Source organism: Maylandia zebra, linkage group LG23 (assembly GCF_041146795.1).
Source record: "Maylandia zebra isolate NMK-2024a linkage group LG23, Mzebra_GT3a, whole genome shotgun sequence".
In the NCBI taxonomy this organism is placed as follows: domain Eukaryota; kingdom Metazoa; phylum Chordata; class Actinopteri; order Cichliformes; family Cichlidae; genus Maylandia; species Maylandia zebra.
The window spans coordinates 22,751,203-22,776,380 of NC_135188.1; the positions used below are offsets into that span (position 1 = coordinate 22,751,203).

At 42.9% G+C, this 25,178-nt stretch overlaps 1 protein-coding gene across 3 annotated transcripts; it reads right to left on the reverse strand.

Moving 5' to 3' along the window:
• Positions 1-24,306, reverse strand: LOC101482745 (desmoglein-2.1). Of its 3 annotated transcripts, XM_024798671.2 has the most exons (12): positions 24,165-24,302; positions 22,612-22,737; positions 22,010-22,156; positions 20,488-20,629; positions 14,275-14,438; positions 13,784-13,918; positions 12,220-12,405; positions 11,766-12,043; positions 11,534-11,676; positions 11,207-11,428; positions 8,135-8,371; positions 1-1,672 (listed from the first exon to the last, which is right to left on the reverse strand). In XM_024798671.2, exons 1-12 carry the CDS (start codon positions 24,207-24,209, stop codon positions 1,488-1,490), a joined length of 2,010 nt encoding a protein of 669 aa, XP_024654439.2. In that variant the 5' UTR covers positions 24,210-24,302; the 3' UTR covers positions 1-1,487. The 3 variants fall into 3 exon arrangements, with proteins under 3 accessions (XP_024654439.2, XP_076736117.1, XP_076736118.1); XM_076880003.1 differs by lacking the exons at positions 1-1,672; positions 8,135-8,371 and adding an exon at positions 10,034-10,695 and having other exon boundaries at positions 24,165-24,306; XM_076880002.1 differs by lacking the exons at positions 14,275-14,438; positions 20,488-20,629 and having other exon boundaries at positions 24,165-24,301.
• Positions 24,307-25,178: the final 872 nt, after the last annotated feature.

Consider the following 25,178-nt stretch of genomic DNA (forward strand, 5'->3'; position numbering starts at 1 on the left):
TTCTTGGAACAGAGTTTAATACACTGAATCATATGAACAGCAGGAAAAATACATACAGACATTTAGCAAGAGAATTACATAGCAGAAAGCAAGCAAAGCAAAACCCTGGGGTATACAGCCTTAAGCACAGACAACAGAGCAACACAGAGACGGACAGAGAGTAACAGCAGAGGGGAAAAAAGTGCTGGGGGTGTCCTCTGGTCCTCTAATATACAGGGACCAGTATCCCCGCCCCCTGCTGCTGAGTAACTTTTCCACCCGTCCAAACACAGCTGCAGGGGTCAGATAGCTGCCAAGGTCTTGGCCAAAGGCCAGTCAGGACTCTAACTACCCCTTGCTCTGGCTTATCACAATAAGTCATGACACGGTCAAACATCGCACATTAATCCTAATTATTAAATCTTACACAGCAAGTGGCACAATCTTATAATATATAATCTTGTAACTACATAGGTTACATGCTTAAGACACTTCAGTGTAGTTCAAAGTGTGTGTGTGTGTGTGTGTGTGTGTGTGTGTGTGTGTGTGTGTGATTATATCGTATGATATTTTATCATGTGTTCAGGATCTCTGTTACAATGTTACTGTTTTGGTTGTGATGCATGAACGACGTTGAGGGTGTATTAGGGAAGGTTAGTTACGGGAGAGTAAATTAATCAGGAGAACTCTCCCCTTACATTAACTGCCCTGTAACTGTACCACCTTAATAAACCTTGGTGAAGTACAATGTCTTGTGTTTAAGACTGTACATGAAAGTTAAAATATATATGTTCAGTGCACATAGATATATAGTGTATATAGTTACATAGTTATACATATCATACAAAAATCCACCACAACTGTCAATAATAAGTTCCAAAAAGTAAATAAGGTAACAGAAGTGCAAAATTATGAAAGGTTTACAGTACTGAAAAGGGAAACACAAGGAGCCAGACAGGTGGAAAGAATCAGGACAATCAGGGTGACACTAAATTAAAAGTTATAATTGGAACTCACCAAGTAAAATAAGCAACTGAATATTACCAAAACTAAGACTCATAATCTATAAGAATAATGAAACCATAAAATCAAGGATCCCAAAACACAATGGATAAAAACCAAAACTTTAACAGCATTAAACTTTAAAAATAACTTTTTAAACTGTAAAACAGCAAACCAGAAAAGTTTGTGAACAGGAATCTAGGCTAAAAATATTAAGGAAGAATTCATAACAGGAATCAAACACCAAAACAAGGGGTCATGACAGAATGTACCATTAATTTGCTATTAGAAGGGTTATTTATTTATTTATTTAATGTATTTGTAATTTTATTTATTTATTTATTTGCTTCTGTACAACCCTGCAAGAACCTTGAACTTTGGTCTGAGGTCTTTGAGAAACTAAAGGTAACGGTCTGACTCCAAAAGGCAAAGAGTCAGCAGAGTAACCCGAGTCCTCAATACAATAACTAACAAATTGTCCTTCGCGTATTTCTTTCCATTGGACATCAGTTGAGCCTTTGCCACTCACCTGAGTGTAATACTGTCCCAGAATTCAGACTTTCCGTAGCCACAGCAAGGGTGGTGTATTCTGGGGCTGTTGCTGAAGGATCTTTAAACCTGACCATATTTGCAGGGGACAAATCTCTCAGTGCCTTTTTGTAGTGGCAGAAGATCAGAAACAGAAAAAAACCTGGAAAACAAATAAGTTTTAGACAGAGTTTAAGTTTCAAAATGTGGTTTATTGGAGATGCATTATTTCACAGTTTTTAAGACACCCCCCCCCCCCCCCCCCCCCACCCAATCTTCCTGCAGGTCCACCACCCGCATGAGACATCATAGGGGTCAGGTGCATTGTGTGTTGAGCCAGGAGAGCAAGCCCTGGCGGACCAATTGCCGGCTACCAAGACTGGCATTTGGGGCATGCAATGGCACCTCTATGGCGGGGAAGGAGCCTGAGTTAGTGAGTTTGAGAGGTACCAGCGAGATATAGTCGGGCCCACCTCAATGCACGGCGTGGGCTCTGGAACCAGTCTCCTGGAGAGGGGCTGGACTCTGTCTCAGTCTAGAGTTGTCCCTGGTAAGAGGTGGCAGGCTGGGGTGGGTATTCTAACATCTACTCAGCTTGCTGCCTGCCTGTTAGGGTTTCTCCCAGTGGATAAAAGGGTTTGTTCCCTGAGCCTTTGGGTCGAGGAACAGGTCCTGTGCTTATGCGCCGAGTGGCAGTTCAGAGTACTCAGCCTTCTTGGATTCCCTGGGTGGGGTGCTGGAGGGTGCTCCGCCTGGGGACTATGTTGTCATATTGGGAGACTTCAATGCTCATGTGGGCAACGGCAGTGAGACCTGGAGGGGCGTGACTGGGAGGAACAGCCTCCCGGATCTGAACCCAAGCAGTGTTTTGTTCTTGAATTTCTGTACAAACCACTGTTTGGCTATAACGAACACCATGTTCGAAAATAAGAGTGTCCATAAGTGCAAATGGCACCAGGATGCTCTAGGCTGCAGGCCGATTTTGTAATCACATCACCAGACCTGCAGGGCTGAGCCGTCAAATGATCACCACCCGGCGGTGAGTTGGATCAGATGGCGGGGGAGAACACTGGACAGATGTGGCGCACCTAAAAGTATAGTGAGGGTGTGCTGGGAACACCTAGCAGAGGCCCCAGTCTGCGAGATCTTCAACGCACACCTCTGGCAGAGCTTCAACAGCATTCTGAGGGAGACTTGGGACATTGAATGCAAATGAACCATGTTCAGCACCTCCATTGCCGAAGCCGCTGCGCTGAGCTACGGCCACAGTGTGGTTGGTGCCTGTCATGGTAGTAACCCCCGAAAGTGATGGTGGACACCAGAGGTGAAGGGATCTACCAAGCTGAAGAAGGAGTCCTGTTGGGCTTGGTTAGCCTGTGGGACTTCTGAGATAGCCGATAAGTACCGACAGGCCAAGCAGAACGCGGCTCGAGCAGTGGCTGAAAAACTTGGGTTTGGAAAGAGTTTGGAGAGGCCAAAGAATTTCAGACTGCCTGGAAATTCTGGCAAACCATCAGGCGACTCAGGAAGGGAAAGCGGTGCTCTACCTGCACTGTGTATAAGGCGGGTGGAGCGCTGCTGACTTCGACTGAAAAAATTGTGGGGCAGGAAGGAATACTTTGAGGACGTCCTCGACCATCCCACTGGCACTTCTTCCGTGAAGGAAGCAGAGTCTGGGGACAAAGGGGATGACCCGCCTATCTCTGGGGGCGAGGTCACAGAGGCAGTTAAACAACTCCTTGGTGGCAGAGCCCCTGGGGTAGATGAGGTCTGCACTGAGTTGATGAAGGCTCTGGATGTTGTAGGGGTGTCCTGTTTGACATGCCTCTACAATGTTGCATGGAAATCAGGGGTGGTATCTCGGGATTGGCAGACCGGGGTGGTGGTTCTCACCTTTAAGAAAGGGAACCGGAGGGTGTGTTCCAATTATAGGGAGATCACACTCCTCAGCCTCCCTGGGAAAGTCTATGCCAGGGTGCTGGAAAGGAGAGTCCGTCCGTTAGTCGAACCTCGGATACAGGAGGAACAATGCAGTTTTCGTCCTGGTCGTGGAACACTGGACCAGCTCTTTACCCTCTCAAGGATACTTGAGGGTGCATGGGAGTTTGCCTTGAAGGTGCATGGGGTCTACATGTGTTTTGTGGACTTGGAGAAGTCATTCGACCGTGTCCCTCGGAGTGGGGGGTGCTCCAGGAGTATGGGGTGTGTGGCCCATTGCTACGGGCCATTTAATCCTTATACAACCGTTGCAAGAGCTTGGTCCGCATAGCAGACAATAAGTCGGACTAGTTCCTGGTGGGTGACGGGCTCTGCCAGGGCTGCTGTTTGTCACCAATTATGTTCATAATTTTTATGGATAGAATTTATAGGCACAGCCAAGTGACGGAAGGCTTTGACTTCGGTGGTTTCAGAATCTCATCTCTGCGTTTTCGCGAATGATGTGGTTCTTTTGGCTTCACCTGGTGATGGCCTCCAGCTCGCACTGGAACGGTTCGCAGCCGAGTGTGAAGCAGTGGGAATGAGAGTTAGCACCTTTAAATCTGAGGCCCTGGTCCTCAGCAGGAAAAGTGCCCACTCTGAGTCGGGGACAAGTTCCTGCCCCAAGTGGAGGAGTTCAAGTATCTTGGGCTACGTTCACACTTAGGGATGGGTACCGTTTATGTCAGAACCGGTGCCAGTAACCAGACCGAAAAACAGCGCACATTTCGGTGCTTTATTTCGGTGCTCTTTTTTCCTGAGCTGTGATACACTTCTAGCCAATCATTTTACGTTTCCCAGGATAGTAGGCGGGGCCAGGTACGTACGTTCAGTTAGAGCAGAGCTACAGATTAAAAATGTCCAAGGCGAAGCGGTCAAAAGTCTGGCTGTACTTCACAGCAAAATATGCAAACTCAGCAGCCTGCAACAAGTGCTTTAAGCTGATACTGTCAAAGGAAGTAACACCTCAAATCCGATGAAACACCTGGCGACGCATAGCGTTTTTTTAAAAGCCGAGAAATGCGCCGTATTTGATAGCTTGCTGCGAGACCTCACACTGTGCACGTTGGGTGGGTTGCCAGTTATCGGACCCGGAGCAACATCCCCCAAAAACCCGAAGAATAAAGTCCTGGCCCCTAGCCCTGCCAGTGTAGCAGAAATGATGATGATGATGATGGCAGCAGCAGCCGTTCTTTTCTGCGTGAGTAGCTAAATGTTGTTCGAGTGTAATTTACGTTGAGTAGGCTAACCACGTTATTACATTAATGCATGTAAGGTGAACTAGCAAACATGATCATAGCTACATGCGGCTGTCCTCTTGTTTGATGGCAGATACTCCCTTCACCCTGGCCAAAAAGGCTAAAATGACCAAAGAAAAAGTGGGAAACAGCTGAACATGAGAGGTTTTTGGACAAAGTTTGTCTTTTTTTTCCATTGTTTAAGCACTGCTTCCAGCCAAGAGTGATACCATATATGCCCCATAGCTGCAGAAAAGGCTAACATTGTTATCTTTTTACAAAAAAAAAAAAAAAAAACAGCTGAACATGAGAGGTTTTTGGACAAAGTTTGTGTTCTCCATTCTTTAAGCACCGGTTCGAGCACCGGCACTGTTTCAAAAGTACCGATTTGGCACCGGTATCGGATAAAACCTAAACGATACCCATCCCTATTCACACTGCAGGCGTAAGTGCAGCAAATCCAACTTTTTTGACCCTGTGCGACCCATATCCGATCATGGTATGACAGTGTGAACGGCACAAATCCGATATTTTCAAATCATCCGATCTGGGTCACTTTCGTATGTGGTACTGAATCCGATACATACCTGATGTTTTAGAAAGCGACTGCTGTTTGAATGGTCATGTCGCATTAAATCTGTCTTTTATGTCACTGACATAAAACAGACGCCAATTATCAGTGCCGGAGAAGCGCCCGAGAAGACATCGCAAATGCTTCCTGGCCATCCCGTGTAGATGTTAGTGAAACAGTTGGGAAGACAGCGTTGGAGAAACGTGAAAATTTTATTTGTACTGTATAATCTGCAGATTCTGACAGAAATCAGCAACTATCATTTGAAGCACCGCTCCTCTCTAAAACAGCAATAAGAATAATTATTGGGCCATATGTAAATAACAAAATAACTTTATAACTTAAAGCAAAACTGGGAAACGTAAAGTCCGAAACCAGTCTTTATATTAAGGGCCAACAGTCAAACAATATTTTTTGGTCTGGATCTAAACAGAGCGCGTTGTGTGTGACATCTTCTTTTGCGCATGCGGGCCGCTTTGAGCGTTCACACTAGAGCGCGTTTGCGGTCACATTTTATTTGTAGTGTGAACAAGCAGACAAAAAAATCGGATTTGATCAAAAAAATCGGAATTGAGCATTAAGACCTGCAGTGTGAACGTAGCCTTGGAGTCTTATTCATGAGTGACGGGAGAAGGGACGAATTGGTGCTCCAACTCCAGTGATGCGGACCTGTTTGTTGTTTGTTGTGGTTCTTGTTGAGAACCGGTTCCCACTGTTTCAATTCCTTGGAATTGTTTGCCATTTTTGCAAACGATTCCCTTATCAATTCCAGTCGCCCCGAATGACATAACCACGTTGCGGAGCGTCATTTACCTGGCAGGAAACATGGCGCCTTTAAGCGGCTCAAACGCTAAAAAGTTTGGTTATACTTTATGAGAATGGATGACAACAGGGCAACTTGCAATACTTGCAAAGTAGATATTTCATTTAAAGGAGGAAACACTACAAATATGCAAAAGCATTTGCTCACAAAACACACGATAACCTTAAATGAATGTCGTGTTTTTAATTCCGCTCCAGACTCGTGAATCTCAACCCAGCAGCAGCGGTAACGTTTGCACGTCCTCTCCTGTTAATGCGGCAGGTAAATAATCAACTAACAGTGCATATTATGTCTGCCTTATTACAAAACCTGCCATTACTGTGCGCTGCATTTAGGTGACCATGATGAGAAAGACAGAGTCTGGCTGGCCCTCGCTGGCAGTTCTCACTGCAGTCTACCGGTAGCATCTCCTTTCAGGCCAGGATAGACTAATGTCACAGAGCAGTGGCAAACATCTATTTGCCACAGCAGATGCCCTGATTTTCGGTAAGTGAATGTGTTTAATTGTAGGCAGGGACATTACTGCATATTCTTGTGTAATTGCTACAGAATAATTTATGTTATACTTTGTTATTGCTACAGAAGAATATTTATTTTATTATTTTACATTTACAATTTTTTTCCCCGTGGACCCTGTGACACCACATTGCAGAGCCATAGGCTGCATCTCTTAAGATCTCACTGTTGGGTTTGTAAGGCCATGCTACTCCTAAATTTCTATCTTGTTCAAAGAGAAGATATAAAACAAAATTCTAAGCTAATCGACCTTAGTGTTCTCCTTTTTAAAAAAAAGAATCGATAAGAGAATCAATAAAGAACCGAATTGTTAAACAGAATCGAAAATGGAATTGGAATCGTGAAAATCTTATCAATACCCATCCCTACTCAGAATACAGCCGCTTCTCCTCCACATCGAAAGGAGCCAGTTGAGGTGATTCAGGCATCTGACAGAAGGAATCGATGGATGGATCAATGGGCTTCTTACAACAAGGAAAGGGTGGAACCTAAAAATTTCTTTACCAGTAATTAAGATGTTGTAGAATAAGGAGGGGATGTTTTTCTCATTATATTTTAATATTTTAATATGGCATTATTAGTTCATTAGAAGTATATAACCAGCTTTGCATTAAGCATAAATTGAAGTTTTTGACCTTACATTATTCTTTGCATTACAGTGATGGTGATAACTTTAGTTTGATCTTTTCTTACAGGTACCAGAATAATAACATGATTTTCCATTGCAGATGTAACCATGATCATTCCATACACATTGCAGTTTGTTGCTTATTCTAGAGTTGTGCTTAAGGTAATTAAAGGTTAAAAGCTACAGCCAGCGCGAGTCTGGCTGATCTATGGAGGGCAAAGGCTTTGAGCTTGGAAGGCCGCACGCGCTTACACAGCACTTATAAGATGTTATTCTTGGTGATTTTGTGCTTAGTCATGTTTTAATATGTTTTAAGTAGAAGTAGCTGATCCAGCAATATTCATTTAATATTATATACTTGATTTAGAGCAATACACACTGATGGTCTTAACAAATGAAAGAGTCCTTGTAGCTGCCATGTTGTGTCTTAGCAGGGTACAGACGGTTCCAGGAGACGGGGGCAGTCAGCGTCTGCCCTCGGGAAGGAGACAATGTTATTCTTTGTGTTAAATAAAATTGTCAACATTGATTGTATTACACCTGTCACTACGCATGAGGGGGCGTTCTAATACCCTGATTTCATAAAACTATGGTGATGTGTTTTTTGAGATGAGATCTGAGACTGTCTGCATACAGTGTCCATCTCCCACGTGTGTGATCATTAAATCATCGTTTGACTCAACCCGACCGGACCAGTGTTGTTATTGTGGGTTTTTCCTCTGGTGTCCATCCCCAATATTTTGAACCTTAACAATGTGCTAACACATTTGGTATTTACTATAAAGTGTAGCATCACATTGGTCAGTGGATCTGAGGTTTAACAAAAACTCAATTGTTTCTTTTGTGAAATAGAATAATCATGTAACACTTACACAGCAGTGGCAGCACCACCATTATCCCAATACTTGCAGGTCCTAATTGCACTCTTTTGACTGGCTGATTATTGCCATCCCATTTTCCACACACAACTCCATCCTCACACGTGCATACTCGAACCCAGACTCTCTGTGGTTCTGGGCAGGCCTTTCCCTGCTGATCTTTAATCACCAGTTCCACCTCATAGATACCCGGCCACATGAAGTTTTGAACCCGCAAGATAGCCGCAGTATCTGTCAGAAACCACACAGAGATGTTACACATGTACAGAATGAATACATATTATTCCTGAAATGACAATCTAACAGATTAAATTAAATAGAATTAAATTCATTTGAAATCAGTTTTATTTACATAACACAGCGTGTTTGAAATTCTACAGCAAAGAGCCTACAGTATTAGAGAGAACGCCAGCAATCGGATGATCGCCTATGAGCAGCACATGGTGATGGTGGGGTGGAAGAAAACACAAAAGTTATCATCCCGCTCGTTGGGGGCACATGGGAAGTGAAAAGCGAGTGTAAGGAAGAAATGCTCATCATGGGAAGACCCCCACCCTTTAACAGCACAACATTAGCAATGGTTCAGGGGGACATGATGTAGTCCTAACTATAAACTTTATCAAAAAGAAAAGTTTGAAGGCTAAAAAGTCTAGAAGATCTCTGCTTCCCCAAGCCAAACAGTTAGGTGGTTAGACAACAGAAAGCTGAAAGTTGTCTCACCATTCTACTTTAAGAAATTCTAGTAACAACAAGTAAACTTGCAGTCTGAGAGTAAAGTCATCTGTTAGGTTAATATGATGCTGTTAGGTGATAGGGTCTAAATAGACCCTATCACCTAATAGCGAAATATTCAAGACCTATGTGAGAAAGATTTGAAAAAAAAAAACTGGATTTAACAGGGAGCTGATGAAAAGAAGCTAATACAGGAGAAACATTATCTCTCTTTCCAATATTGCTAGTGTTCTTACTGCAGTTTTTCACTGACTGAAGGCTTTTCAGCAAGCTTTTAGACCAACCTGATAATAAGGAATTATTATCTGAGCAAGCAAGGTAAACAGTGCTTACCAAGTAAAATCTAAAAACAGACACCAACTAACACCAGCCAAAGTAAAGATAATCTCTCCTTATATATCAATAGGCATTCTTTGTGATAAAGCTTCTATCATCATTCTATCATCAGCAGGAGGATAGCTAATCAGGGCTAAGTTACTCTGGCCCACATCAGCTACATGGATTTCTTCTTTTTTTTGCAACTATTTTCAACAGGACTCTAAGGTAGAGAATGCTACGCATACAATTTGCAGGTCATTGAGCAAAATGGGGATTTGAGAAGGCACATGTACTGTAGTTCATGATAGGAAATATGTCACTCTGTAAAATAGTGTACGCTTAACAAGACCAACTAGTGGGACACCATTGTGCATTAAATCAGAACAGGACAAAACACAAAGAGGAAGTGCAGAATACCACAACTTTTTGGTAGTCCACTGGAGATCGACAAGTTTACTGGTAGTATAACCTCTTATTTGTAAAATAAAAAAAACTGAAGTAAATTTGCTTTACAAAATGTGGAAAACAGAAATATAAGTTGATAAACTAAATTCCAACATATCATGCATTTATACTGAACAAAAATATAAACGCAACACTTTTGTTTTTGCTTGCATTCCCCATGGGATGGACGTAGAGACCTAAAATTCATTCCAGATACACAATATAACCATCCCTCCCAAACAGTGGTCACAAATCAGTCCAAATGTGTGGTAGTGGGCACATCTGCTATATTGAGATAATCCATCCCACCTCACAGGTGTGCCACATCAGGATGCTGATCTGACATCATGAGTAGTGCACAGGTGTACCTCAGACTGCCCACAACAAAAGGCCACCCTGGAATGTGCAGTTTTTTGCACTATTGGGGGTCTGGGGACCCAGAACCGGTCAGTATCTGATGTGACCACCATTTGCCTAATGCAGTGCAACACATCGTCGCATGGAGTCTATCAGATTGTCAATTGTGGCCTGTGGAATGTTGGTCCACTCCACTTCAATGGCTGTGCGAGGTTGTTGGATATTCGTGGGAACTGGTACACGCTGTCGTATACGCCGGTCAAGCACATCCCGAACATGCTCAATGGGTGACATGTCCGGTGAGTATGCTGGCCATGCAAGAACTGGGACATTCTCAGCTGCCATCTGCCCTGAACAATGTGAACCATGATTCATCCGTGAAGCGCACACCTCTCCAACGTGCCAGACGCCATCGAATGTGAGCATTTGCCCACACAAGTCTGTTACGGCGACGAGCTGGAGTCAGGTCAAGACCCCGATGAGGACGACGGGCATGCAGTTGAGCGTCCCTGAGACTGTTTCTGACAGTTTGTGCAGAAATTGTTTGGTTGTGCAAACCAATTGTTCCAGCAGCTGTCTGGGTGGCTGGTCTCAGACAATCTTGGAGGTGAACCTGCTGGATGTGGAGGTCCTGGGCTGGTGTGGTTACACGAGGTCTGTGGTTGTGAGGCTGGTTGGATGTGCTGCCATATTCTCTGAAACGCCTGTGGAGACGGCTTATGGTTGAGAAATGAACATTCAATGCACGGGCGACAGATCTGGTTGACATTCCTGCTGTCAGCATGCCAATTGCACGCTCCCTCATTGCTTGTGGCATCTGTGGCATTTTGCTGTGAGACAAAACTGCACATTCCAGGGTGGCCTTTTGTTGTGGGCAGTCTGAGGTACACCTGTGCACTACTCATGATGTCAGATCAGCATCCTGATGTGGCACACCTGTGAGGTGGGATGGATTATCTCAATATAGCAGATGTGCCCACTACCACACATTTGGACTGATTTGTGACCACTGTTTGGGAAGGATGGTTATATTGTGTATCTGGAATGAATTTTAGGTCTCTACGTCCATCCCATGGGGAATGGGAGCAGTAACAAAGGTGTTGCGTTTATATTTTTGTTCAGTGTATGTATATATTTATTATATTTTTCTATTGTATTTATTCTATTGTATATTTAACTAGATACATTTGAAATGATTGGAAGTAATTTCCTCACCATTTAGATTCTCCATGTGCCATTTCCCTTTAGTATTTTCTGGGATAATCTCAAACTTAAAAGGAGGTCCATTAGGATATGCATCCTCATTGTTAGCATTCACAATAACAGAATTCTCAGTGGTGCACATAGTCTTGATGTCACTGGTCACGATAGGGCAGTGGTCATTAAAATTTTCCAACTGGATGGCTATGGTACCAGTAGCTGTTTTAGCAGGTGTTTCTGTGATGTAAAAACAGAAATAATAATATATAATTCATCACTTTTTTTTTCTTTTTTTTGGTTTTTCCTTTCTTCAGAGGGAGGCTAATGGCATTCATTCTGTACCTTTTGTAATGCAGAGTACTTTGGCAAAATATGTCCCATTGACCAGGTATGGAGACTCCCTGTCAGGTATCCTGTTGAGTTTGATCTCAGCTGTCTCTGGGTCAATAGTCAACCAGTTATCTGGGTCTGAGCCTTTGGCATACCTACATCAGAGATAGGCCACAAACCAGTTATTATTGTACTTAGGAAGAGAAGATAACATGTAATTCTTGTTTCATGTGTATGCACTGACCTGACATTCTCAGCCAGTTCTCCAGTATCTTGATCTATTGCAGGATTGCTAGCAACAACATCTGTAATGTTGAAGGAGGTGTCTTTCTTGGAGATGGCTATAGCTTTGACTTTGGGATCAAAATGTGGCCCCTCAGGCTGGTTCTTTACATTGATTTTGATGGGATAGATTTTATATTCTCCCCCCCATTGCCAAAATGATCCTCCAGAAAAAGGTGGGGCCTTGTTCCTTACAGTTAACCCCAATACAAAGTTCTTCACATTCTCATAATCCACAGGCTGTGAAATGGCAGACATAAAGAATAAAACTGAAATAGTGGATCGTGTAAATAAAAGTATGTCATGTATTATGAGTGTATATGTCCTCATGTAAGGGGCATCCTGCCAGCATTTAATAAATGCATCTCACAATAGACTGCATAACATAAATTTCTTTGAAATTTTGTCTGCTGTACCTTATCAAGCATTAAGATGCCCTTGTTGGTGTTGGGGTCTGTTTTAATGCTGAAATACCCGCCTTCATTGCCTCTGACAATATTAAAGACAGCTTTCCAGTTGTCTGTGGCCTTCAGATCTAGGTCCTCTGCTTGGATCCTCATCACCTCCACACCTTGTATGTTCCCCTCAATGCTTCCTTCATACTGCAGTGGAACACTTAAAAGTTATTTCAACATTTTTTATGACACTTAATGTGTTATTTCCTGAAATCATCTAAAAAGGCCTTTGGAAGCATATTCTAACACATTGAACACAAAGTATTCAATTCAATTCAATTTTATTTATATAGCGCCAAATCACAACATAAGTCGCCTCAAGGTGCTTCATAGATACAGAGAAAAACCCAACAATCATATGACCCCCTATGAGCAAGCACTTTGGCAACAGTGGGAAGGAAAAACTCCCTTTTAACAGGAAGAAACTTCCGGCAGAACCAGGCTCAGGGAGGGGCGGCCATCTGCTGCGACCGGTTGGGGTGAGAGAAGGAAGACAGGATAAAAGACATGCTGTGGAAGAGAGACAGAGGTTAATAACAGATATGATTCAATGCAGAGAGGTCTGTTAATACATAGTGAGTGAGAAAGGTGACTAGAAAGGAAAAACTCAGTGCATCATGGGAATCCCCCGGCAGCCTATGTCTATTGCAGCATAACTAAGGGAGGATTCAGGGTCACCTGGTCCAGCCCTAACTATATGCTTTAGCAAAAAGGAAAGTTTCAAGCCTAATCTTAAAAGTAGAGATAGTGTCTGTCTCCCGAATCCAAACTGGAAGCTGGTTCCACAGAAGAGGGGCCTGAAAACTGAAGGCTCTCCCTCCCATTCTACTTTTAAATACTCTAGGAACAACAAGTAGGCCTGCAGAGCGAGAGCGAAGTGCTCTAATAGGGTGATATGGTACTACAAGGTCATTAAGATAAGATGGGGCCTGATTATTTAAGACCTTGTATGTGAGGAGCAGGATTTTGAATTCAATTCTGGATTTAACAGGAAGCCAATGAAGGGAAGCCAAAACAGGAGAAAGATGCTCTCTCTTTCTAGTCCCTGTCAGGACTCTTGCTGCAGCATCTTGGATTAGCTGAAGGCTTTTCAGGGAGTTTTTTGGACATCCTGATAATAATGAATTACAGTAGTCCAGCCTGGAAATAATAAATGCATGAACTAGTTTTTCAGCGTCACTCTGAGACAGGATATTTTTAACTTTAGAGATGTTGTGCCAATGGAAGAAAGCAGTCTTACATATTTGTTTAATATGTGCGTTGAAGGACATGTCCTGGTCAAAAATGACTCCAAGGTTCCTCACAGCATTACTGGAGGCCAAGGTAATGCCATCCAGAGTAAGAATCTGGTTAGATACCATATTTCTAAGCTTTTCAGGGCAGAGTACAATAACCTCAGTTTTATCTGAATTAAGAAGCAGAAAGTTAGCGGCCATCCAGGTCTTTATGTCTTTAAGACATTCCTGCAGTTTAACTCATTGGTGTATATCATGTTAATATAGAGGACTGTGAGGAAGAGAAGTACCTGCTCTTTTTCAAGAGTGGGAAGGTTGTTGTTCACATCACGGATGTTTATAGTAACATTGCCTGTTCCAGTGTTTCCTTCTGGTAAACCTTTTAGGTCTTGGCCTCTTACAGTCAGAATGTACTGACCACATTTCTGAAATCAGAAGATTGTATGCTGTATATTACAAGACCATAAGAGCAACTGAAGAAATGTGTGGGCTGTCCAAAGTTAGACTCTCAGACAAATTTGTAAAAGGGACACATTGGGGTGAATTCACTGTTATGGTTGTGGTTTGCTGATCAAAAGGTTAAGCATTAACGTTACAGTCCCATATACTGCTGCAGTTAAGCTCATTGTCTATCATCAACAGAGTTGCATATTATTGCTGACCCTGCACATTAACTTGAGTGGCTTGTGATACTTAATTTAGTTTTAGTTAGCTAGTTACTTTTGCTCTAACACCTTGTTGAATGAAAGAGATGCATTACATTTTTTTAATCTAATCATACCTCTCTCTCCAGAAGAGGCTTTTTAACAAAGATGGAACCATCATCTCTGTTAATGTAAAACATATCGTCAGGTGGATTCTGATTAATGATGGTGTAGGAAATCACAGAACGTAAAGACCATGGTTCATCAGCATCAGTTGCTGTTACTTTCATCACAAAACTACCTGAAAAACAGCATGAAATGAAACAGTCATAAAACCTAAAACAAGCAAAAAGAATGGCATTAAATGGCATTGTTTGTTTTCTTGTGATGTAAAACAATGACTTACTTTCCACTAGAGCTTTAACTTGTAAAAGTTTAAGTCATCTGTAACACTATTTACTCAATATACTGGCCAAACTTTTAGAGGCTTTTATAGATTCTTACAAATATAAACTTAACTATATAAGAATTCAGACACATTTGTTAACTACAGACTGCATTTAACCTTACATGATAACTCAATGTTTTTTATGCTATCACCTTTAGCAGGTCATTGTAAAAATTTGATCACCCTGCAAATACAAAGCCACAATGCTTTGTAACGTTGGGTTGTGTTGTGTGGTTGAGAAAAGGCGGCAAAACACCTAGCAGGCTAGGCGGAAGGATACACACCCACACTGGTATCAGTAATCCACGGTGGTTCTTTAATACGCATTCTTCAGCAACCGTATAAAAGCCCGGCTGAACGGCTGCGGCTCAACAACAAAATGCCCAGCGTTCATACAACCCAAGCGTTGCAAACAAAACAAAAAAAAAGGGTCTCAAAAAGAAAACATAAGTCCGTCCCTCGTTAAGCACGAGCGTGAAGGCACGTGTCCTCATAATCACAGAGAGAGAAAACGAGAGAGCAGTGGCACACACTGATGACACCATCAACCCTCGACTTGGGTGTCTTAAAGGGACACCACACCATAACGGCTGTTACATATTCCCCCCCGGTTAAACAAAGGCTGTCCCCAGCCGAACACAGCAAAGGTACAGTTCAAACTTAACCAGCCTCCATACATGGTCAGCAGGATAAGACGTCAAAACCAAAATAGGGGAATGTACAGTCCAAAATTGACAAACTGGCATACATGACAGTGTCCCACATGGTGAATGCCCATTCAAATAAATGTCAAAGAAAGAAAATAAGCTTAGGACAGCCAGGACAATGACAGAATGAAATTCCCTCTTATTGTTACATTGCGTTTCCACCGTTTTCCCAAAAATTACAACAGTAAGCATGAACATATCACCACAACATGAAAACAGTGCCAACATGAATCGTAGAAAACTCAAACAACGGTCCTGTGACAACAGCAGACCACATGAAACACATCAGAAAGCAAACAAGATCACTTTATGTTAAATCTGTCAGTATGAAAAGGGTTGGTCCACCTATTGACCGACCAGTCAGCGGTGACCCTAGGAACTCGTCTTGGTCTGAGGTCATAAGAACCTCTAACAGCACACCCATCGGCAGCAGGAGGTGAACTGTTAACCTCTGTCTCCAGAGCAACGTCAGCAGTCTCTTGGAAAGAGTTCTGGTCCACGACAAGCGGGGCAGCGTCAGCACAGTCAAAGCCAGTCTCAGCAGGGGCGTTGCTAAAGACCGTGGGAGTTGCGTCAACCGCGTCACAGTCAATGCGGCCCGGGACTGAAAGAGCAGGAGGCAAACTGCTGTCCGGGACACTGAGATCCAAAGCTGCTGTAGCATTTAGCTTCGCACGCTGGCTAGACAAAGCAGAGTCCCAGGTATGGAATGGTTGCATGTTTGCAACATGAAAAACTCCCACTCTCTCCCCAGTGTCCACTGTGGTGAGAGAGTAATTCACATCCGACATCCTCTTGGAGATGCGGTAGGGACCCGTGTAAAGCGGGGCCAACTTAGCAGAAAAGTTGGACGATGCGTCTGATTTTGGGTGTGACTTTACCCTGACGAGGTCCCCAACTTCATAAGAAACCGTGCGACGTCTCAGATCATAGTAGCGCTTTTGCCTTTCATGACTCTCTCCGAGCACCACGCGAGCATGTTCATGAGCATCCCGAAGCGAAGCTCTCAGGTTATCTGAGTGGGGCGTTTCCGGGTCGCTCAGTCCCTCCCAGGAGGGTTGAGCGACAAGGTCCAAGGGCGTGTCCAACTCTCGCCCATACAGCATCATGGACGGGCTCAAGCCTGTGCTCTCATGAGGCGCAGTGCGCAGTGCAAAACAGATCTGGGGAAGATACTTGTCCCAAGAGGTGTGTTTATCCCCAACATAGGCTCGAATGGCCGTTTTCAAAGTGCGATTTACACGCTCAGTTGCATTCGTTTGAGGATGGTATGCAGTTGTTAGTCTGTGTTCAGTCCCAAGAGTCAACAAAACATGCTCAAAGAGGTCACTGACGAAAGGCGTTCCCCTATCAGAAATAAGGTGGGAGGGAGAACCATGTCGGGCAAAAATGTCAGTAATGAACTTGTTCGCAGCAACTTGAGCAGTGGCTTCTCTCACAGCACTCACCTCGACCCATTTTGAGAAATAGTCCACAAAAACAAGGATATAAGCATTCCCCCTTTGTGTGCGGGGCAGTGGGCCAACATAGTCCACCCCTGCGTACTCCAATGGTCTTTGTGGCTGGATAGGGACCATAAGGCCTCCTGTTTTTCTTTGACTCGGCTTAGTGGTTTGACACGAACAACATGAGACCACATACTTTTTCACGTCAGAGTTCATGTGTGGCCAGAAGAATCTGAGACGCAAGCGTGCCAGCGTTTTTGCAATGCCCAGGTGTCCAGCTGTGGGATGATCGTGGTAATATTTGAGCAGATAACCACGGAGGGCAGTAGGAGCAAACAGTTTAAGCTGCTTGAGTGGGTGGAGACCACACTTTGTCTTTGGGTCGAGGAAATAGAGGAGACTGTCATGGACAACGTACTGTTCCAGATCTTGATTATTCTCCCCCGTCTGTTGGTCAGTTTCCAGTTGATTGAGCAACGGGCCTGTGACTGGGTCCTCAAGCTGCAGCTGACGAACATGCGGGCGGTCCGAAACAATCACAGAAGGTAGAGCACGAAGGTCCATGCTCCCAATCACGGCATAGGGAGGGAGAAGATCAAAGATCAATGGGGGAATCCACATCTGGTAGAGGATTACGGGAAAGGGCATCGGGCACCTTATTACGTTCTCCAGGTTTGTGGATGATGCTGAAGTCAAAGTCTTGAAGGCGCAGAGACCACCGAGCAAGCCTGCCAGAGGGATTCGGTCGAGACATCAACCACTTGAGGCTGCTGTGGTCGGTGTAAATGGTTACGTGCAAGCCTTCGACATAGGGTCGGAAATGTTCCAAGGCCCAGATCATGGGCAGACACTCCTTCTCTGGAGTTGAGTAGGGCTTTTCCGATTTGTGCATAGCCCGGCTAGCAAATGCTACAGCAACGTCTTTGTCATCCTCATCTTTTTGCATTAATGCTGCCCCAAGACCAGCATCGCATGCATCAGTGTGAATGAAGAATGGACGCGAAAAATCTGGTTTCGGTGTCTCTCAGATAATAGGTCTGCATTTACTGCTGAAAGAGATGCCCCTGTATCTAGTGTGGCATCCAGAGCCGCCCCATTAAAGTTCACTTTAACTCTGAGAGGGGTGTTCCACGATGCTTGCGAAGTTCCATCTTCAACGTGATTGAGCACTGGTGGCACACTTTGATTTGACAAAGACGATGAGGGCTGAGTTATTGGTTGGGGGGAGGGTTGCCCCTGTGAAACACTCTCCCCCCCCTGAAGTTTCCCGGCCTCCTGCCCGTTGCTCTCGTCTCCCTGACCCCGCCAGTTTCATCTGGATCCGCAGGCTGAGTTACTGGATGTTGGTCAGGAGACAGCGTTTGGGGAAGCTCCGGAGCCATCCTGGGAGAGTGTCGAGCTCCCTGAAAATCAGTGGAACAGTTAGGGCACGTACGAGAGGTAACACCAGGCATGGCACATTTGAAACAGCGGGGTCCTCCCTCAGTTCTGTTTTTCGGCTGAGCTCGGGAGGGCCGTGAAAGGTTAGTGCCAAGAACAGAATGCAGCTCGTGGGCACGCAGCACTAGATCAATTACTGACTTTACAGGCGTTCCGTACAGTGCTACTCTGTACTTCTCCACTGCGTGGTTACAGATGAGCTCAATTTGCTCCAGTTCAGATGGTGGGTTCCTCAGTCTCCTAAATTCACTGAGCATGTGGGCAACAAACGTTGGCAGAGGTTCTTCGGGGTGCTGGAAACAGTCCAGGATGCCTCTCAAAATCTGCTCCTGGTTGTCAGCAGGCAAGAAGACGGTTCTGAAAAGTTCACAAAACTTAGCCCATGTAGATACGTGAGGAATGAGCACATTAGACCACTTTCTTGGTTCCTTAGCTAGGAAGTGTGGCAGCTCTCTGAGGATTTGGGCGTCTGTTAGGTCTAAGGAGGTTTTATAAGCAGCAACAGACTGCAGCCATTCTTCTGGGTGAAGGCTGCCATCATTAGCGAACACCTTGGGCTCCAATTTGGCTTGGTGCAATGCCGCAGCAAGGACTCTGGTTGTATTAATTAGCTCCAGTGAATCTGAGTGAGATTGGGACAAGGCTCTGGCGGGCTGCGTGGGGCCAGGTGTTGAGATAGATTGTTGCGTTTCCCTGGTTGGCAGGCCTGGCACATATGGGGTAGAGGAGGCCTGAGGAAAAGGGTGAGTAATCTGGGCAGCTGGCACTTTTGGGACTGGTCGTTTTTGTTGAGTCCACTGCTCCAGAATATTCCTCTGGAGGTCCAAAGAGTCATGAAGACACTGCTGAAGCATATCAACCTCTGCTTGCAGACTTTGCACTTTATGCCCAAGGTCAGCAGTACTATGTCTGGCAGTAAGTCGGTTGGGGTGTAACATAAAGTCTATATCATCACACATGTCATTCAAGTCAGGATGAGTAGCCATAATACACACTTATCAAAGACCCAAATCTATACAAGGTAGCAGTTAAGCAGAAATCAACTTCAGTTCTGGTCACACAAAAGTATATGAAACATGTGAATTCTGAAGTTTAGCTACACATGTCTTATCTGACTTTGAAACGTGGAGGTGGAAGGAGCAAACACCCTGGATCAAAAGCATTTAGGTGTAAAATAGATCCAAACTTACGAGTAACTGAGTATGAGCAACACCTTTTCAAGTCAGATGCACTTAAAACAGCATTTCAATAAGGACAGTTAAGCCAGTGAGAATCAATAGCAAATCAGTTTGAAATATAGACAGCGTTCTTTTTTTTTTTAAATACACTCACTACATCAGTTCGGCGATTTTCCAGAGGACACCAGACTTGTCCAGTCCTGACGCGGTATAGAGGTTTGTCCCGTGGAAAAGTTCCCACTTGCAGAGACCGTACGAACGAAGCAAAGTCTGCAGCGTGAGCTCAGATGGCGAGGAAGAAAAAAAAAAATCCGGTGCGCTTTACTCCGCTTACATGTACGTCAGAAACTATGAAGAAACGGCATCCATCTCGCGTCCAAGTAGCGTGAATCCACGTTAATCCAAAAATGTCGCAGTAAAGGCGTTCGGCAGATGACGATAATACATCCCGAAAACAGCGCTGCGGCGGCTCCACTCGTTGCCGTAGAAACACACTTCCGTGATCCGGCGAATCGGACGTCCGCGTCGAGGCCAGCCTGGTCTGTCTCCGCGAAGTATGGCAGGCTACTACTAGCTCTACTTTGCCGCTATGTACCTTTCAGTGTATCAATCATCCGCTGCTCGAAGATACTGCATACTGAGGTCCAAGAGAAGATGTTCGGGCGCCATTTTGTAACGTTGGGTTGTGTTGTGTGGTTGAGAAGAGGCGGCAAAACACCTAGCAGGCTAGGCGGAAGGATACACACCCACACTGGTATCAGTAATCCACGGTGGTTCTTTAATACGCATTCTTCAGCAACCGTATAAAAGCCCGGCTGAACGGCTGCGGCTCAACAACAAAATGCCCAGCGTTCATACAACCCAAGCGCTGCAAACAAAACAAAAAAAAGGGTCTCGAAAAGAAAACATAAGTCCGTCCCTCGTTAAGCACGAGCGTGAAGGCACGTGTCCTCATAATCACAGAGAGAGAAAACGAGAGAGCAGTGGCACACACTGATGACACCATCAACCCTCGACTTGGGTGTCTTAAAGGGACACCACACCATAACGGCTGTTACAGCTTTCTTTAATTCATTAAGAAATCATGTAGTATTACATCTCCATACATTTATTTGGGATTTATACCACTGACCTTCGGGACTGAGCTCATCAACTTCACCAGGCTTTATTTGCCCAAACACTGGAGCATTGTCATTCTCATCTGCAATCCGGTAACGGTACCAATCCCTTTCTTCTGCAATTGTGCCATTAGCGAACTTAATTACAAGCGTTAGCTGAAACGTGGAAGAAAACAACTTAAACTATCTTGTCTTTCTCATCTATCCTATCATAACCTAAAACAAAAAAGTGTCTGTAGTAGGGGTTTCTACCACCAGCGAAACTGCAGTTTATATCCAGTGTTGGGTGTAATGCGCTACTAAGTAACGCGTTACTGTAATTAAATTACTTTTCCACTGAAAAAGTAGAGTAACTAATTACTGTTCATTTTAAGGTATTTTAATTACAGTTACTTACAATGTACTTGCGTTACATTGTAAAATAATTAAACTCGCTGAATATCATTATTTAATTTCAATAATTTATCTTCTAAACGTAGAAGTAAACTCTGCCACTTTAACATTGCTGTAGTGCAGCTGCACATCATTTCGCGCCAGTTTGCTGCATAGTCGTATTCTAAAGCGGAAGATGTCGGACTCGGCTGAAGCGTGTGGCTGTTTTATGAAATGGACATATTCCCGTCTCTTCACTTTTCTGAAACAAGCAGACAAGAACATTACAGTAATATGTAAGCTATGTCCTGGGGAGAAAAAACTATCGGCCGCTGTTAATAGCATGAGTAATCTACTGAAGCGCCTGACATGAGAGCATAGACGAACACTTCTGAGTGATCCTTGTTCATCATCCATGGATAACACCGCGGCAACTCCTGCTAAGCAGGCAAAACTTGATTTTACTTCAGCAGCACAGAAAGCGTCTGAAGGTGAGCTTAAAAAAATGATTGCAGGCTACATTGTGGAAGAGATGCTACCGCTGCGTACTGTAGAGTCACCGTCTTTAAAAAAATTATTTATTATTTAAAGAGTTTAGTTTCTATTGTTTGTCCACTCAAGGTTTATAGGGATTTTAAGAAGCATTTAGTTAAATTACTTATTTAATAATTAAGCTACTTCTCTGACACAGTAATTAGATAAGTATTTTAAATACAATATTGACTAAGTAATTAGTAATTAATTACTTTTTTAAAGTAACTTACCCAACACTGTTTATATCCATGTCTTTTCAGACTCATAGAACAAATGTAGTGTATGTAGACTTTGAAGGAGCTGCTTTGGTGAGCATCAAATATTAGTGAAACCAACTATGAGACTAAATGTGAGATATGGTCATATATGAGACACATGAGACAAGTTATGGAGTGGATCAATGGTCAGTTAAAAAATTGCAGAATATTGTGATGGCATAGTGAACTTTACCTTTTAACATTTCAATATAACTTGACCCTATCCTGTTTGTTTTTTTTATCGTGTCATCAGAATAAAAACAATGTATTGAATGTAATACATATTTAGGATTTCACACATTTAACACATGAAGGAAAAAGTGTTAAATCTTATGAATGCAATAACAAGGTACAATAGAAGAGAATCACTAACATAATAATAGGGGATGAATTCCCTGTCGAGAACTTGGGTCAAACGGATGTCTCCAGTATGAGGGTCGCTCACAAACACATTGAAGGGGTACTTGTCTGCCCCAACACCTGTCAGGGAGTATGTAACATTTTCATATTCTGAGTAAACCTGAAACACACAGAATAGCACATAGATAAATGCTTCAGGGTTGGTAGACCACCATCTATTTGTCCATCTAATGGCTATTAAACATTATTTGTTTTTGAAAATCAAAAAGTTAGTACAGTCAATCAGTTCATGGCAGCTAACTAGAAAAAAAAAGAAAAGAAAAAATGGCACACCACATTTTCCAATTATTATTGCAGTTTCACAAATCTCACCTATGGCCAGCTGAGCTCTGAAACCTGACACAAAGAAGGCACTTGTTGATACAAGGAACTGAAATGACCGTCCCCTATAGGGTATCTAGATATAGAGCGAGGAGCTCGGTCATTTAGGAAGGGCGCAGAGAAGAAGAAGAACTTCAAAATGACTTTTTTCATATATAGTACAATATGGTAATTACTTACTACAATGAGCTGCTTAGTTAGTCAAAAAATTAAAGTTGGGAAACAGTAACTTACTTTGTCAATGTAGTCTAAATTAGTGTAATCTCTATTTTCCATCAGGATCTGAGGGAAAATGCACATTCTTCGCTTTTTAAGTGACCTGTCTTCAGAGTTGGCCATCAGCACAGCGACAGCCTGCAGCTGTAACAAAACAGATGTTTGTATGAAGAATTTCTTAACGGAATCTCAGCTACATACAGTTAACTGGTTTATTAATTATCTCTCATCATGGGAGAAATCTTTTTTTTTCTTTTCAGTTTTCTTATTCATTATTAGATGAATTCCTTTTAAATATGATGCCAGCAGCATTTTTCAAAAACGTCGTGACAGGAACATAATCACAATTCACTACCTTTAACGATCAGCAAGTGTTTTAATCAAAGACGTTTGGTCAGGACAAGCAAGGCAAGCAGTGACTGCTTTATTTAAGTGTCACCTAAAATTTAATAACAGGTTAACAGTCATGTATGCTGACTGTAAGCAGAGCATGAAAAACTGGTTTTATTGATGATAGCTCAAAAGTCGGTTGCAGGTCTGCACATCAAAGATCAACATGAATGTTTGCATACAGCCTGTCCCCACTTCCTCTTTTGTAAGGAATTCATTCCTCACCTGCTTTTCTCCACATAATTTGAGACAGTCGGTCAATGTAATGGACATTCAAAGAAATAGAGCTGAATGTTGACGTCATGATGACTTCAAAGGGCAAGTTAGTGAAAAGCACTAAACACACAAAGTTAGTGTATTTTTAGTTAAATAATTTAGCTTCATGCTTGAATTTAAAACACTGCTTGAAAATTTGACTACAGCAGACCTTGAACAAACAGGTTCAGACATGCTGACCGCATTGTTCATTTATTCATTACCTGTAGTAGACATCCAGAAATATTAATATCTTCTATTCTATCCTAATCTATTAATTCTTTTTGTAATTAATACTATTTCAATTAAAACCTGACATAGTCCCACAATGTTAAAATACTGGCCTGAATTATTGTTTCAACCAGCTCGTGAACAATTTTATTTTTTCTCTAAAAGTTGCAGCGAGTGAGCTGTTGCAGCTTCAGTTACTGCAGTCTTTAAAGTACTAGTACACATTCTCACAGAAACAGAAAAACAGCTTTTGTTCTGAGGTGTTAGTTAGTCTTAACTACACTGTTAACTACACCACTCAGTTCAGTGGCCTGTGAAAACCAACATACAGCTGTTATATGTGGATTAGAAAAAAGTAGTTTAAATAATATTATTGTTATGGAGTGCAGATCGAGCAGGGTTTGACCCCTGAGAGTCAGGAGCAGAGCAGGCCATCGAAACATAGCAAGTGAAAACTCGACCTAACTCGGTTTACTCAATGACGGAATTTTACAACGGCTCCACAAAATTAAAGTGTTAACAAAGAGTCATTTGTTAACTAAATATTAATAAGTTAAAAGGAGGTTACAGCAACTATGTTAAAGAAGCTATGTATACAGCTATGAGTGCTAAAAAAAAAAAAAAAAGAACCTCCACAAACGTGTTAAAACTCCACGCCAGTGTGCAGCAGCTCAGAAGAACATAAGAGGACTCACTACAAACAGCAGCAGCACAAACATCGGTGCAGAAACCCGAATCATGGCTGGAGGAAACAATCCGGATCAAAGAAACTGTAGCGTGACTTCTTGCATGGATGACTGAGCTGCTTGAAATGAGGATTAGTGCTAAACGAGGAGGAGACACACACACACACACACCCTTACAGGAGGGCACACTTAGTGAGATCCAGTCGCGTTTTTTTAAAGGGGCGACATGGGCGGTTGCCCAGGGCGGCATCGTGGTGGGGGCTGCATCATGGGCATCGGCAACAAAAAGTTGCTCGTGCTCATGTGAGACATTTAAAATGACATTTAAAATGTCTCGCTTTTAATAAATAATTATATGAATCTTACAACCAGTTTTTATCTGATGTAAAATGTATAGACATCATACATATACCAACAAGACTGTACATCACTGTCACAACAGCGTTTGTTTTCATTCAAAGACTTTATGTTTTTTCCTGGGGGGCCGGTCTCTAGTCAAAATGGCCGGGCTGATTTTTTGTTTCTTTAAGCAAGTTCTGCATGACTGAGCCAAGTGTCCTCTTTTTTTGGAAATCAAAATATGGTCACCCTACTACAGGGAGTGCAGAATTATTAGGCAAGTTGTATTTTTGAGGAATAATTTTATTATTGAACAACAACCATGTTCTCAATGAACCCAAAAAACTCATTAATATCAAAGCTGAATGTTTTTGGAAGTAGTTTTTAGTTTGTTTTTAGTTTTAGCTATTTTAGGGGGATATCTGTGTGTGCAGGTGACTATTACTGTGCATAATTATTAGGCAACTGAACAAAAAACAAATATATACCCATTTCAATTATTTATTTTTACCAGTGAAACCAATATAACATCTCCACATTCACAAATATACATTTCTGACATTCAAAAGCAAAACAAAAACAAATCAGCGACCAATATAACCACCTTTCTTTGCAAGGACACTCAAAAGCCTGCCATCCATGGATTCTGTCAGTGTTTTGATCTGTTCACCATCAACATTGCGT